Source organism: Tympanuchus pallidicinctus, unplaced genomic scaffold (genome assembly GCF_026119805.1).
Source record: "Tympanuchus pallidicinctus isolate F22 unplaced genomic scaffold, pur_lepc_1.0 scaffold1, whole genome shotgun sequence".
NCBI classification, from domain to species: domain Eukaryota; kingdom Metazoa; phylum Chordata; class Aves; order Galliformes; family Phasianidae; genus Tympanuchus; species Tympanuchus pallidicinctus.
The window spans coordinates 57,939,950-57,956,208 of NW_026294618.1; the positions used below are offsets into that span (position 1 = coordinate 57,939,950).

General features: G+C 45.4%; 1 protein-coding gene across 3 annotated transcripts; it reads right to left on the reverse strand.

Moving 5' to 3' along the window:
• Positions 1-7,620: 7,620 nt before the first annotated feature.
• On the reverse strand, positions 7,621-15,377 carry TAGAP (T cell activation RhoGTPase activating protein). Of its 3 annotated transcripts, none has more exons than XM_052679357.1 (10): positions 15,254-15,377; positions 14,751-14,834; positions 14,591-14,644; positions 14,079-14,145; positions 12,908-13,077; positions 11,997-12,158; positions 11,424-11,533; positions 10,513-10,708; positions 10,003-10,120; positions 7,621-9,815 (listed from the first exon to the last, which is right to left on the reverse strand). In XM_052679357.1, the coding sequence occupies exons 2-10, from the start codon at positions 14,775-14,777 to the stop codon at positions 8,638-8,640; spliced, it is 2,082 nt and encodes a 693-aa protein (XP_052535317.1). In that variant the 5' UTR covers positions 14,778-14,834; positions 15,254-15,377; the 3' UTR covers positions 7,621-8,637. The 3 variants fall into 3 exon arrangements, with proteins under 3 accessions (XP_052535317.1, XP_052535310.1, XP_052535327.1); XM_052679350.1 differs by having other exon boundaries at positions 12,908-13,080; XM_052679367.1 differs by lacking the exon at positions 14,751-14,834 and having other exon boundaries at positions 12,908-13,080; positions 15,254-15,370.
• Positions 15,378-16,259: the final 882 nt, after the last annotated feature.

Sequence of the window (16,259 nt, forward strand, 5' to 3'; positions counted from 1 at the left end):
TGCGCATGCGCGGGGCTGGAGGGCGCCGCTAACGGTGGCGGGGCGGGGAGCTGCGAGAGGCTGTTAGCTCGGCTCGGGTAGAACTGAGGCGTGGCCGCGCGGTGGCGCTGCCGTCCGTCCGCCGCTCGCGAGCCGCAAAGGGGCGGGGCGGTGTGTGGCTGAGCTGGAGGCTGTGCCTGAGCCTGGCTGCGGGGTCGGGGCGGGGGGAGGTGGCAGAAATCTGTTGGATCGCATGTTGGTGGCTGGTGTACCAGTGTCCCGAACGGCAACCTGCAGTAGTCTGTGTACACGCTTAGGGTCCATTCGTCTGGGAAGCTGCTGTGGGATTTGGGTACTGCAAAGATGTAGTATGGTAGGAAATAGGAGAGTGAGGCGGGCCCTTGGTATGACTTCTGTACTCCCTGCCATAGAATCCTGGAATCACAGAATAGCTCAGGCTGGAAGGCACCTTAAAGTCCACCCAGCTCCAACCCCCTGCTGTGGGCAGGGTTGCCACCCGCAGCTGCCCAGGGCCCATCCAACCCGACTCTGAACACCTCCACAGTTTATTTGGGCTGCCTGTGCTAGTGCCCCACTGCTCTGGGTAAAGATTGGTTGCCCAAGGATAAAGATACAGGTTGCCCAAGGAGGTTGTGGATGCCCCATCCCTGGAGGCGTACAAGGCCAGGCTGGATGTGGTTCTGGGCAGCCTGCTCTTGTGGTTGGTGACCCTGCACACAGCAGGGGGGTTGAAACTAGGTGAGCATTGTGGTCCTTTTCAACCCAGGCCGTTCTGTGATTCCACGATTTCTTTCCTAAACATCTAAGCTAAGTCTCCCCTCATCTAGTTTAAAGTAATTCCCCCTAATTCTATCACTATCAAACCATGTTAGTCTCTTTCCTGCTTAAAAGCTTTCCTCTTCTGTACTGGAAGTACTGCAGTAAGGTCTTCCTGGAGCCTTCTCTAAGCTGAACAAGCCCAACTCCCTCAGCCTTTCTTTATGAGGTGATCCAGCCCTCTGATCATCTTCATGGCCCCTTGGGCCCCACTCCAGCAGCCCCACATCGTTCTTGAGCTGGTGGCCCTGGGCCTGGATGGAGTACTGCATGTGGGGCTCTCAAGGGCAGAGCAGGGAGGGCTCTCCGTCTCCCTGCTGCCGCCCCTTGTCTGATGCAGCCCAGGATACGGTTGCCCTTCTGGGCTGCAAGAGCAGCTGTTTGCCCACCAGTACCACTGAGTTCTTCTCCACAGGGCTGCTCTCAATGAGTTCTTCTCCTAGTCTGTACACCTATCTGGGATTGCCCTGACCCATGACAAGTAATGAGAACATGTTAACAGATTCTATATTAAAAAACAAAAAAAACCCTACAACAACCTCATTAAAATATACTAAGCAAAACCTAACAGCAATTAAGGGTTCCTGCTATAGTAATAGCTCTTTTTAAATCTTTGTGAGTAGCCTTGATTACTTCCCTAATACTGAATATATAAAATATCCATGCCCTTTCTTTCTGGAATCCTTCTGGAAGCCATTTATTTTGGTTATGCTGCTATGGCAGGTGTAGGTTCTCCACGTCAATACCTTATAGACAGTAACAAGTCTCAGGTATCAGAGTGTTTCCTTCATAGGAAGCCTACAAGGTGCAAGGGAACCAGGAGAATGCTGCAAGTGTCACGAGGAAGGGAGGTGAGAGCAGAACTGACAAAGCTAACCAGAACCAATGGAACCTAGGGTTTTTTACAATTCAACGCAAAGGCACTGGAGGTACTCTGCAGGAGGGGCAGAGGGCTCTGGCTTTGCATGTTAGCAAATGCCAGAATGTCACTGTCTTCATGCAGACATCACAGAATCATAGAGCAGTCCAGACTGAAAAAGACTCTGGAGGTCTCTGGGGCACTCCTCCTGCCTAAGCAAGGACAAATTCAAAGATAGATCTGCTTGGTCAGGGCCTATCCTGGCCGATTTTGAAAGTCTCCAGGGAAGGAAGCGCTTGAGGTGGCATCAAAAGTCCTGAAAAGCATCATGCTGCTGCTAGTCAATGCCCTGAGATGTCTGGCAGAAATATAAAACACAGTTATAAGCGTGCTCCAATGCTCTTGGAGAACAATTAGCAGAAGTGCAGTGAAAGCTGCTTTTGACATGCAGTGATGGGGTCAGAGGGAATCAGCAATACTGCAGCAGTGCTGTGTCCTAGGGTAACAGAGGGTGTGACAGCCCTCAGATGGTGCCTTTGCTGATTTTTGTAGGCACTAAGTTTAATACATATAGGCCTAGTTCTGACAGTGAGATACTTAGCTTTAATAAAAATATGTACCAGCTTGCAAACCTTGACATGAGAGACATAGAAGGAAAAAAACCCACCAATCTACTGGAGCAAAAGTTGAATCCCAAAGGTGAGATTACTATTATTCTAAGCTGTATTGGTGGTCGTGATCTGCAGTTTTCAAAAGGTAACATGCAGATCCTATTTCTCATGAAGCCAAAATAGTTAAACTTCCTTTTTTTTTTCTTTTCTGTAGCTCTGCAGCTTCCTTTTGACTTCAGTCCTGAACTCATGGGGCAAGCAGGGCTATGAAATTCCAGGGCTTAATTTTTCCAGTGCTCAGCAAGAAAAGATTTTGTTACTCATGATTTCAATATTAGCAAATACTATGTCACCTCTGACTCTGAGCATCTTTTTCCCTCAAATTCCTGCAAAGTTTGCTTTTCAATATGACAAATTTCATACCCAGTGTCAAGAAAAAATCAGGGAAGAGTTGAAAAGCATTTTAGAGAGTGGAGCAAAGCACAGCACACTCAGTTTTAAACTATCATTTATTAAACTGCTAACTGGAAAATCAGTTGTTGGTGACCTTCCTACTAAAACTCAAATCAGTTGCACACTGTTACTCCTTCTCCAGCCTCTTTTTACCTTCCTTGGTCAGGATCTTCCTTTAACCCCAAATTGTGGGCAATTGCATGAAACCAGAGTAAGAAAAGACTGATCTGCTTCTGTTCCCCCTTCACTATAGCCTCTCTGTTCATCTTAAGACAAATTGCCCTTGATCATGTCTCTTGGAGTCATAGCAGGATCATCCTTTTTTCACTGAGGTTGAGCTGCACAGTCCAAAGGTGTGCCGGAGGCATATGGAAAATGCAGACCCTGATACCAAATAACTTCACTACAATTCTCCAGTCTTTATCTCAAGGCCGACCTTCCTGAGCACTTATGGAGAAGTAGTGAATGCTCTGCTCTTTCACATGCTCAAAAACTTCGGAAGTGCTGTGTCTTCTGGCTGTATCTCTATTCCTTAGGGGAGACATGTATCTGTATATCTTGTCATGTAATTTTCTGTAATTCTGGATATAAGGCTCTGCAGAATTCTGCAGTTGATGCTGTAGGTCACTTTCTCACCTCCTGACTGACTGCACTGAAGAAAACTGATTGGTGAATTGTATGCAAAGCTCTCCAGCTGTATGTATATGTAATCATGGCTTTATAATCGAAAGAGAATTCACACTTAGAGGAGCAGGGGAAAAGGTGAGGCCATAAACTTGCTTTTCAGTGCTCGTGCCCTGTGTATAATGAGGTTGAATTGCCTGGGCCAAGACTGTGCAGTAAGCATGAGAAAATGCCGGCATATCTCCCATCTTTATCACAGGAACATCGTCTCTTGAAATCTGCTTGGGTTTGGCCTTAAAATATTTTTAAAAAACAAACAACAGTGTTTTATAATTTTGATCTTGATCTACAGCTGAAAGGCTGAAATCTGGACTGTAGCATCTGAGAAGGAAGTTGGTGAGAGGTTTGTGGATTGTGGGGAGAAAGAGTTTCAAGAAGCCATTGGGTCAGTTCTGTAAAAAGCTGATTGGCTAAAGAGGTTTTGTTTAGAAAGTGACAAATCTTTCCTAGAAACCTTTTCTTATTATTACCCAGCAGAGGAAGCAGTGCTCGATGGGTTCAGGAGTTGTAAATTGTTTGTTCAAAATCACATGCTGGGTTAGAAACAGAAAAGGATCTGTGATCTGCTCTCCTCTTGCAGAAGCTTCACTCAGAAGTAGAATTCAATTAGTGTAATTTTCATAGCAAATGAAAAGGATTTATTTAAAATTATAAGTGATACTTTCTGTAAGGGGGACAAAAAGGACTAGATAATTAGTGATTCTTAGTAGCAGAGGAAAAAAAAACACCAAACATTAAAAAAGCAGCTGGCTGTGTATACGAAAGTCAGCTGCCAATATGAAGGTTGTATCACTTATCCAAAGCCCTTTTCCCCTGGATTTTTCCCAGGGTTATCGTCTGTCTGTTTGAAAAGTTCCTTCCCTTTGTGAATAACCTTCCCCACTGTTCTGATGACACGTGTGATAAGGACTGACTGCTGAGAAAATTCAGAGAAAAATGTAACCAGAGCGCCTAACCAAGGTGGCTTCCTTTTCCTGTAGTCGGAAATGGTCCTCGTGGAGGCACATGACAACCACAGCTCCTGCTGTCTGCCCAAAGCTAGCAGTTCAACAGTGTGTTATGATCACCTTAGTTTTGCAGCTGGATGTGATCAGTTCTGGAGATGAAATGCTTGCTGGATCAGACAGTTAACCAAGCAAACTTCGAAGCTAACTTGGTTAATCTCCTGGCTGAATTTCCGAGTGAAATTAGTGAATGTTTCTATGCTGCTTTCCATGTGAGACAAACATATTCTGCTATGCAGAAGGAAAGTGGACCAAGAAAGCAGCTTTTCATGCCTTTCCACTCAGCTCTCACTGCCCCTTGGCAGTGCAAAGCAGTGCAGAAGCCGGCCTGCTGTGTAAAACGTCATAGCAGAGAGGTTGAATAAAAATGCAAAATTCTATGAATGACACTTGAAAGCATCATATTTTCCTGAGAGTGCAAATGCACTAATGGATTGAAGGGAAGAAAGATCATGCTACATTCACAGAGTTCTGGCAGTGAGCCATTCGGCATGAGCCTTTTTTAAAATGTGGAAGGGTTCCCCTTTGTAGATATCTTGTGGGAAGTGTCTCAAGACACATTCAGATGGTAGATGGATGAAATTCCTGGCATCCATAATAATGGCTTCCTTTAGGGAATCCTTGAGCTTGGACATCCTGGAAAGAAGGCACTGGAAATTAGTAACTCTTTGAGTACTCTTTCATCTGCAGACTGTCGTTCAGAATCCTGAGCTGCCTACTTATATTCATTCAAAGCACACCCCTGTGATAATTAAGTGCTGTAATCTCCAGCAAAAATTTGCAGTAATATTTTTTCCTGGGTCAAGGGACTTTCCTGTGTGCAATGGGACAGTGAAATAGTGATTTGCAGTATATGGGTGAGGAGTGAGTCAGCCTGGGAACAAGCAGTGATTGTGTGCTGCTGCAACAATGCAGTGTCTCTGCTGGCTTGGCGCCGAAGCTGGTACGGGCAGTAGAGAAACAAGAACTCCTGTTCCCAGACTAAAATTGGCAGATCTTTTCTATGGGCGGCTTTTGGTCTCCTGTGATATATCTTTTATAATTGGAGACACATTGTGGTAAAAATAGATCGCATGGAACTCCTTACGGTGTGTAACTGAGTTGTAAGACAGTCATCTTGTGATTAGCTTTTAACATTCCAAAATTATACACACTCCAGGCAAGAGTCTCCAAACCAGTTTGACTTCAGTGCTACAGGAAAATACAGAGGTATTACAGAATCACAGAATCACAGAATGGCCTGGGTTGGAAGGGACTTCAAGGTTCATGAATCTCCAACAACCCTGCCACATGCAGGGCCATCAACCTACATATTTAATACTAGACCAGGCTGCCCAGGGCCTCATCCAACGTGGCCTTGAACATCTCCAGGGACGGGGCATCCACAACCTCTCTGGGCAGCCTGTTCCAGCACCTCACCACTCTCTCTGTAAAGAACTTCTCCCTGATATCCAACCTAAATCTTTCCTCCCTCAACTTAAAACCATTTCCCCTTGTCCTGCTGTTATCTCCCCTTGTAAAGAGTTGATTCCCCTCCTGTTTGTAGGCTCCCTTTAGGTATTGAAAGGCTGCAATGAGGTCACCCCGCAGCCTTCTTTTCTCCAGGCTGAACAAGCCCAGCTCCCCCAGCCTGTCTTCATAGGGGAGGTGCTCCTCCCCTCTGATCATCTTTGTGGCTCTCCTCTGGCCCCTCTCCAACAGCTCCCTGTCCTTCTTGTACTGGGGGCTCCAAACCTGGACACAGTACTCCAGATGGGGCCTCACAAGAGCAGAGTAGAGGGGGACAATCACCTCCCTGTCCCTGCTGGCCACCCTCTTCTGATGGAGCCCATTTGCCTTCCGAGCCACAAGGGCACACTGCTGGCTCATGTTCAGTTTTTCATCTAACAGGACCTACAGGTCCTTCTCTGCAGGACTATTGCAGTCCTGCAAAAGGCTGAAGAGGGAGAATCTCATTGCAAACAAATAAATAATAATTGCTAAAAAATGACAAGTTGTTGGCTTTATTGTAGGTGCCAGCGTTGGACTTTGATGGCAAGTCCATAGGAATAGACTGAGTTTGGTTGGTAGGCCACAACGGAATGCTGAGGGCGCAGTGCAGTGCTAACTGCCTCTGGCACCATCACACATGCTCAGTCAATTTGAAACCCGCACGCATTACAAGTTATGTGTGCTTGTGTGTGTCTGTGAAGACATGTGGTTTTTGTTATTAAGCAGACATGTACGTTCTCTTATTTAATCATTAAACTTGGGTTTGTGTTATTTTGTAAAATGGTACGTTAACATGCTCACTGCAGCAGAAATATCCAGAATACTCGTGCAATCCCGACAGATTTTGTCATTTTCAGTGTCCCAAAGAGCTCACAAAAAGTATGAAATAATTTGCGATGTGTTTTTAATTAGTTCTGCGAGATGTGTATGATTAGTGTTTCTGCTGTTCTGACCACGTGGGGGCAATATATCAGTAATAATTGCCTAAACAAACAAGTGCCAGTTTGCTAATCCAAGCGTGCTCAGGGTGGGTTTCAGAGGCTGCACATTGTACCTGCATTTGTTCAGTTTTTCTCGGAATTTGTGAGCTCGATGAATCATAGATTTAGTGGCCACTTTTTTTTCCTCGTGAAAGTAACATAAGACGTTAAATGTTTTGTGATAAAATCTAAACCACAGATAAAATTAAAAGTACAAGAAAAGAACGGTGTGTATTTCAAAACATGGATGCATATTTCAAAATTATAAGTAGTTCCAAAATGATCTCATGTAAGCCTGGCTTTATAGTCACGAAAGGAGTTGCAAGTATAGAACTACAAAAAAATAACCAGGGACTCTCATTCTCCTTTTTGCTTTGTTTTGGGTACAGCTACTCCCAGAAACCATCATATCTGAGATGTTTGTATGCTGTTTTCTAATTACCTACTAATTAGCATCTCTTCTTTGTAACTCCCTCTCCATCTTACTGATAACTGCTGTTATGTGGCAATGTAACTTGTTTCCCTGACAGAGAAGAATATATTCCCAAAATCCGGCTTACAGTTTTACAAAATTAAAATAGTGATGCTATTGGTCAGCTGCTTTCCTTCCTGCTATGTGTCGCATCATTTAAACAGAACAGCAGTGCAGTGTATAGTATAAAAGTAGCTACAATTGGTGTTGTTCCTGAGTGCTTTTAAAGAGAGACAATGGACAGTGTGGCAATCATGCAGAAAATGTTTTTATTGTAGTGAATTTACACAGGAGAAAACCAAAACTCTGCCAGTTCCTGAGCCATAAAAGGAAAGGTGAGAGCTAACCAAAATAAGTTCCTACATGTAAAAACATTGCACTTCCTGTTGTCTTTACAAGGTTATAAGGACAACACTTAGATATGTTCTTTTCCTTTCTTTGAATTTTACAAATGATCTGCAATTTTAACTAATTAAAACTTGAATCTGGAATGTTTCCTCATGGGATTTATTTTTATTATTATTTCTCATGAGAGCAAAGTTGAAGACGATCTTTCCTTCTGTTTAGTCTGTCCAGTTTATTTAGACTAAAAGCATCTCAGGCCACTCAAGATTCACTTGGTACGTGCCTGTAATGACCCTGTAGGGCTTCAGTGGCTCTAAATCCAGGCTTAGTACACAATACTAATGCTGACTGGTGGTCAGATTGTTCTCATGGTTAGCAAGCAGGAGGAAGGAATGGCAGCAGGTTCAAGGGGCTCGATGAAAGAGTGAAGAAATGGCCTAGGTGGCAGAATAGCTATTCTCCTGTTGGGGTAACTGCTAACCCACTTCTTAATGCAGAAAATCAGCAAGGCATTGCATCAGCCTGACGCACACATGGCAAATGATATAGAATCTTCGACTATACAGAAAAGAAGAGGAAAGTGGGACAGGTACTTGGACCTGCCTACCTTTTAATTGTCCTTTTAGGGATACACATACAACACTGTTTATCAACTACTGACTAGTTTTCCCACACAACACGTTATGTGCATCATAGTCACTCATATTTTTACATACTTTCCCCCCATGAACACACACCACTCCTAGTGGAAGAAGGTGACATGTCAAAGTGACCAACACTTCAGAAGAGCCTCCAAGAAAAAAATGTTCATATGGAGCTAGCTTATTCCGGGTCCCTTGAAACTAATATCTTGCAAAACATAAGCAAAATATCTATCTTTACAGCATTTACTTTGTACAATGTAAAGAGGAGAGAGAAGATTTTAAACGTAGGATTCCTTAGCATATTGTATCTGCTCTACCTCAAAAATGGGCTGGCTGCACCGTCGTGCCACATACTCATGTTTGTTCTTTTGACAGGATTCAGACATGGCTCTCAGTCGGTACACTCCTGGGGTCACAGGTAAACTCACACGGGAGTTTATTCCAACAGTAACACTGAGAGTTTCAGTTTCTGCATCAGAATCATTCACTGCAGAAATCCTGTCGCTGGGTAGGTCCTTCGTAGCTGTACAGGCTATGCTCTGTGCAAGGCCAGTACACAGATCAGATGGCAAAGCGTCCTGGTTTGACACCTTTGATCTCATAGTCTGAACTGTGAGATTGCAGGAGGGAACTTGGGTGGCCATGCAGTTCTTAGTAGCTTCTTCGTAAGAGGGTGGTCTTCCAGGATTCCTCTGGTCTACCTCTCTGAACACTTCATCAGCTGACCTGAAACGTGACCTTCGCTGGTATGGCACATGCATTGGTTTGTCATCCTCGGGGCTGTTTTCCTGTACAATTCTGCAGGAGAACTGATCATCTTTCTTTGTGAAACTGTCCCTCTGGAAACCCACGTGTTTTCCAGGCCCCCAGCTCTGTTGTTTTGTTAGTGTTTTCCGGTGGTTTGCAAAAGAGAATGACATAGAATGCTTTTTGATCTCTCGCCTAATTGTGCTACAGTCTTCATGAGGCTTGGTGCAAAAGGACTGGGGCCTGTTTAAGAAGTTTTTTTTGGGACTAGAGGGTGAAACTAATGGGGAGCTGGTGAAGACTGAGCCATCAGAGCTCTCTAGTGAGCAACTGGAGGATGTTTTAGATAGAGAGTCACTTGATAGTTGTGAAGGTAAGATTGCAAGTCGTTTGTCCAGCACCTCATTCTCCAGACCTAGCTGCTTCTGCTGAACTGGAAAACTGTCCTCACTTTTGTTTAGCTTCTGTTTCCTTATTTTGCTTTCGAAACGGTCCTGGAATGATAGGTCTGGCTCTGAGTACCTCCTGTCCATCGTGTTGATGTCATTTTTGCAAATAGTCAGTGATGTGGCAGAGACACACGCTGCATATCTTCTGCTCAAACCAGTGCTTCTTCCTTTGGGTTGCTCCAGCTCAGAAGTACAGCATTCAGCTTCAGGATCTGGGCTGTCATAGGCAGAGTCATTCTGATGAGTAGCACACAGGCGTTCTGTGGGGACAAAGCACCTGTTAGTTTCTACTGGCCATGTAAGAACAAAAGGGAACTATCTGGAAAATATTCCTGTAGAAGTGCAATACAACAGGTTCTTTTAACATTTGTTTCCACAGATGTATTCCCATATCAAACCTAAAAGCAGCAGCCCCAGTCTGTGACAATCCCTCCTCCATTCTCTTACCTGTGGAGCTGTCTATATGCTCTGGTGACTCCACAGCCAAGGTGCTGACAGGCCATAGAATGTCCTCTCCAAAGATTTCTGAGTTGTTTTCTATAAGAAACTCCACCAATACAGTCACCTGCACACAGAAAACCATCTATTTCAATCAAAGGGGCTGAAAATAGATTGAACAGTCTTTCCTGCTGCTGCCCAATGTCTTTGTATGATGAAGGGCTGCACAGAGAAGGATGGCTTCTGCCAAAATCCTTGCCTGTACCACGAGGCCTGACACCACAGATGAACTGATCTGCCCTGGTACCATAAAAAAAATGCCATCAGCCACAGTTTAGCACTCCCCATAGGGTGTGTGGTTAGCAATGCCCACAGGATACACGCTGCAGACATGTGGGATGAGAGGCAGCCACACAGCGGTGCTGTTCTCTTTTGTGTGGCCTTTGCTGTAGCAGAGGGATCCCCGAGGATGGGTCTGAGCTACCCAGGGAGAGCAGCTGGTAGGTGAACCCAACTCACCTTGTCATTCATCTCCTTCTGCACCTCCAGCGGCAACGTGCTGCCTGTCCCCGGGCTCAGCATGTTCGGGCCTACGCAGATGGCAAGGTTGTTGGCGTCCATCCTGCTGATGTCAGCGTTCTGGCTGATGCGGTGGAGCACAGAGAGCAACTGCTTGAGCAAGACCAGGTTTGGTCTGGGCAATTTGTCAGCCACCCTAAGTGAAAAAAGGCAAAATGAGACGTTAATTCCTGGTGCGGTGGCTGCTACTTCTTAATTTGAGCAAGTCTCAGTTGCACATGGACAGACAGCACTTCCTCCAGAAAAAGGAATGTCTATGCTTTCACTACTTTGCAGAAGTATCATTCAGAAATCCCCAACAGCAGCCGAGCTTGTGGGTAAGAAAAAGATCCTGAATTATGTGGTCTTGACTGAAGGGAAACACTACAGCATCCTGTGTCACTGAGCAGAGGAGGCGGCATCAGAAAATATCACCAGAGGTTCCTAAGGGTGTGTGAAAGCCTGTGGCTGTCACACAGCTCACAAAGCCCTTTCTGCCACCTTTCACCTCTGGTCATTCTGAAGGGCACAGCACAGGGCCAGCCTCACTTGTCCAACCCTGTGGCCATCAGGCCTACAGCTCTCATCAGCGCTTGCTACAGCATACAGTGACAACATTCACTGTGACACCATCAGCTCCCTCCTCCTGCTGGCTATAAGTGATTCCTAGAGCAATCCCAAATACCTCCAGGAAGTGCTTCTGCTAGAGAAGTGCTTTTCTGTGCTGATTGCTCTACAACCCCCACAGAAACAATTGCAAATGGAGAAATGGGTTTTTAAATGAGACTCAAGTTCCAGAGAAGGTGCTGGCCACTACCAGCCTCTCCATCACACCTAGACTGGTTGCAGAACTTGCTGGTTGCAACACTTACTCTTTCAGTTCTTCAATTTTTTCTTGCTTGCTTGGCTTCTCCAGAGCTAGCATCCACTTGTCATACAGGTCATCTGACAGAAGTTTGGAGGGAATATTTCGGAGGAAGTCCTGCAAAGGCAAGAGACTGAGATGAGATTATGGACACTAGGGGAACATGGCTGCTACTTGGGCTCTCTACAAGGCAGGTTGGCTGGAGCTACCTGCTCTCAAAGGTGGCCATCAGCTCTACAGAGAAGCAGGCTTCAGAGGTACATACTGTGTGCCCTTACATCAGTGCAATAAGGGTTTATAGCTATTATGTGCTTCTTGCTCATCCCTAAATCTCAGTGTTCCTCACAGAAGAGGATGCTGAGGAGGAGGAACTGAGTTGGGCATGCAGAAAGTCAGCAGCAGAAATGGAGCTGAAAATCCATCGCAAAAGGAGAAAGCCAAACTTTCCCATGCCTAAAACATTTAGTTTGGTTTCACTCTTTCTTTCACCTGGAGTCCCACCTAAGCCAAATCTCCGCATTACAGTGTGCCTGAGCAAATTGGCTATGTTCTCCTACAGCTGAAAGTCAGAGGAATTTACCTTCAAGACCACTGCCAGTAGGTGCACAGTTTTGCTTTCCAAATCAACATTCCCGCCTTTGTTTAGATCCTCCTTCAACTCCTTGCGTGCTTTCTCATTGGCAGCTTTTCTGAATATCCCTTCAGTGGAAGGTCCTTTCATGTACAATATAGTTAGGAGATCCTGCAGGAAGAAAATAGACGGGGATGGGGAAAATGTTATTGTGAGTGAAGAAAGGTCCATTAGCAGGTGAACATTTCGTTAGATACAGGAGAAAATAAAATGACTGTAGGTATACTCTGCTTTATGTGGACCAGCATCTAGTTCTATCTCCAAGTAGGTTATACTGGTAATAATCTGATTTTTCCCCCAAACCAAATTATTTTTGTACTCCAATGGAGTCATCCCAACTTCCTTCCAGAAGGAAACAAGAGGTGGCTCCCAAGCCAGGCTGAATGCCTAGAAAATATTTCTTAGAAGAGAAAAAAGCCTGTGCACTAGAAAAGCCAACTCAGTGGAAGAAATTTTGCAAGATCATTTTTAACTAGAAGATAAGTCTTTGAGTATTTATCAGTGGCAGTCCACAGCTGAATGATACTTCAGGGAAACACAGAAATCCCTGAATGTCTTTGCTGCTGAAAGATTTGTTGATATGACTTCTGTAAAACCACTGAGCAACAGATCTATTTCTCCCATTCCTGGTCCACAATGTCTCCACTTGAAGTAATTTCCAATGGAAGTTGCATAGAGTGGACAGAACTTGCACATCTGATCCATTCTACAACTGGGAGGAGCTCTGAGCTTTTCAGAATTGTGCATGGAGAGGAAACACCAAAACCACTAATTTCCAGAGTACTGTAGCAGAAGCACAGGGGATCCTGCCTCACTCTGGAAGCCAGAAGTATGATAAACATATCGCTAGGATTGCTTACCTGGACTGGCTGGGGCAGCATGTCATCTTCCCCACAAATAATTGCCAGAGGCTGGCCAAACAAGGTGATCTTGAGGCCGGAGTCCAGCTGCCCCGGGGAATCTCCACTGGTGGAAGTGCGTCTCAGAGCAAATGGCCACGATATCACTTTCTTTCTTTTCTTTGTTCCATCTGCTGCAAACAAAGGAAAATTAAAAAAAAAAATCATTTAAAATAAAACAACAGAGTTATGCTTCCCTTCATCTGCGTGCAGTGTTATGTGATGTGGAGTGAAGAGCAGAGGTGTATGTTGAGGCAACAACTCAAACTAAATGGGTAGAAACTGAAAGATAACCAAGTTGTTGCTAAGGAAACAACTGCCTAAACTTTAGAACTCTGACTATCCCTCTAAGGACACCACCTTTCCTGTTTTCTGACTTTTTTTTTACACTCTAGCCACTATTTCCTCTTAGAGAATGGGAACATACAGGGCACAGAACTAACGGTACATATCTGACATTTATAGAGATTTTTGATATTGCAGAGGTTTCTGTGATAGCTGTCTAAGGTAGATTTGTCACTTGGGCAGCTTACAATGACAATTTCCACTATGCAGTCTTGTCCATGAAGGATACATCTCCTCTAGAGTTGAGCATCACTTTTGGGCTGCATTGGCTTCAGGGTCAGAAATCTCTTAGCAAGTGTTAAAAGCTATGAGAAAATCACAATGCTATGGAGTCGTATAAAACTTGCTTCTGATAAGCCTGAAAATCAGTGTGACAGGACAGCTTGCTCCATTTCTGACCCTGTACTGTGCTGGTTCTCTTCCCAGTTGTTTGCACCATGAGAGCAAACAAGTGCAGCTCTGCTGCAGCTGGGTGTGTTTGCCCTGGTGTGTAAACATATGGGTAGCGGTGAGCAGCAGAGCCGCACCCCAGTGGAGATGCTCCTGTCAGAAAGCAGCACGTGCACTGATGTTGCTGCCAAGGACAGTTTAATCTGGCTCTGAGGACCATGGAATCGGGATGCACAGGCAGGCATCATCATCATCTGCAATGAGCAAAGGGAGGCCGCTGCCTCGCGGGTCATGGTGGGGCTTGGGCTGCACTGAGGGGCGTGAGGTGAGCGGTTCTACACGAGCATTGCAAGCATTATATAAGAAGGTAGTTTCTCAATTTGTTTTTAAAACTCACCAGCCAACTGGCAAAGTCTGTCCTCAGTGTCAGCTGGGCCCAACAGGGGGCATTTCTTGGCATCAGCCTGCAAGAAGCACATCAGAGTTACAAGAGGGCCTCGAGCAACCTGATGCAGCCACACAGAAACCCATGAAAGGCCCAGGAAGCGAGCAGAGTGACCGGACAGCTGCCGAGGGAGCCCTGGGCCCAGCTGTGATGCTGCTTTGCTGCCCAACAAGAGTGCATGGCAGCCACCCTGGGTGTTGCCCAGCCAGTCACAGCCCCAGCGCTGAGTTAGACAGCTGCTGTGACTCCAAGAAGCCACAGCAGGACACGAGCTGTCTGAATGTGGGGAGGGGGAACAGCCTGCCCATCTGCCTCCCCCCCGGCACTGAGGATCTCCTCCCAAACTCTGCCCATGAGGAAGGGCTCTCTGCCACCGGGTCCTGACCGGGGTGCGCAGCAAGGACAGAGATCTTGCCTCAGTGCCCAGCAAAGAAAAGAAGGGAAAAAAAGTAGCAACTGCTTACCTCTGATGGGCGCTCAATCAAACTCTCCATGTTTCCAGCATTTAGTGTCTTTGACTAGGTAAGAAAACAAAGACCGGGTGTGAGTTATTTAGTGCTACAGTTTAGAGATCAGTGCTTTTCAAAGTCGCTCTGTTGACAGAGCTGAAATAATGACACTCACAGTATTACAGCTGCTAAGCACTTTCATTAGGAGTTTAACTGGGGGAGCTCTGCACTGTCTGGTTCCTCGGGTCCTTTTGTTTGCCTGTTTATTGAACAAGGAACAGACAAAAAAAGGAGCTTGGTAAAGCTGCACCCTTCTTTCCTTCCTTTCCTTTCTGCCCCACAAGCCAGCCAAGCATCTCAGCGCAATCCTGACCAGAAAGATCGCCCACCCGGGTGAGCCATAAAGCAGCGCTCGCTGAAAGCTCCCTCTGTAATGCCCTCAGTCCTTTGCTCTGTTTCCCCCTTCATTCACTCAGACAAAAAGCAGCTTTCCATTTTTAATGCACGCAAAAATGAGCAGGCAGTGACAGCTATGTGGGACTGTTGATTTGCAAACACAAAGCTAAGCAAGCCAGTCAACTCTGCCCACGAACTGTCGGTGCACATCTCTGTACAGCTGTGCCTGGGGCTCCCCAACCGCACCCCAACAGCGCATGTTCGTACCCAGGCTTTGCTTACCCAAGGAGTGAGTCCCGCTGGAGCTCCTTCACCTCCTGTGGGCTGCAGAGGACAGGGCAAGCAGCATCGTTCCCCTGCTGCTAATCCTTTGGGCGGGCGCAGGCGACTAAACAGTTCTACCCCACGTGTGCTGCCTTATATAGTGCAGAACAGCAGGTGGAAATTCACAGGCAGGAAGAAGCATCATGGGGCAGGACTGAGATGCTGCGACATTTCTGGCTTCCTCTTTCCTTTTAGAGGAGCTCTGTGTTGTTGGTTTTTTTTTTTTTTTTTCCTTAAAGAAGAAGAGAAAAAAAAACACCCATGTATCTGTTATGCATGGAAAGGATGAGCCACTTGCCAGGTAAATGTTCCATCTCGCATCACTGCTGCGAGGTGGGATGTGCAGAGGGGGCTGTGGCGTGGGCAGTGAAAGGGCAGTGGGCACCACCTGTTCTTTGGGTCCCAGAGATCAGAGATTGTGCAGTTTCAAGATGCACTGCTAGATTGACTTGCACTAAGAATAATTAAAAAGAGGAGGAGTGAAATAGCCAAAGTTCAGAGAAATGTTTTTGTACATTTTTTACAAAACTAATCACAACAGTTTAATGTCTGAAAGCAGTGCAGACACACACTTTGCAGGTGCCAATTAGTTCCTGAAAATCCAAGTGTCAAATAGGCTGGAAATAGATTATCTGGTAAAGTTACACTGAGCTGTGAGCTATTCATTGCTGATATGAAATTTAAAACAAGATGACTAGAAAGGAGAACACTAATGCTATTCTAAATGCTGTTCTGCTTTAAAAGAAGAAATGACGTTAGGTAGTAAACAGTTGCATATAACAATATGTAATAAAAACTCTTGATGAAAATACTTCTTAATTAGAATGGTGTGTCCAAGTAATAAAAGATCAATCCATCTAGAGAGCTCAAAAAAGCCATCAATTGTGAAAGGCATGTGCAGGCTTTACATTGACCAAGTGAATTATGATACGGTATTCTGGGCACCAGTCTTGACATAGGGGGC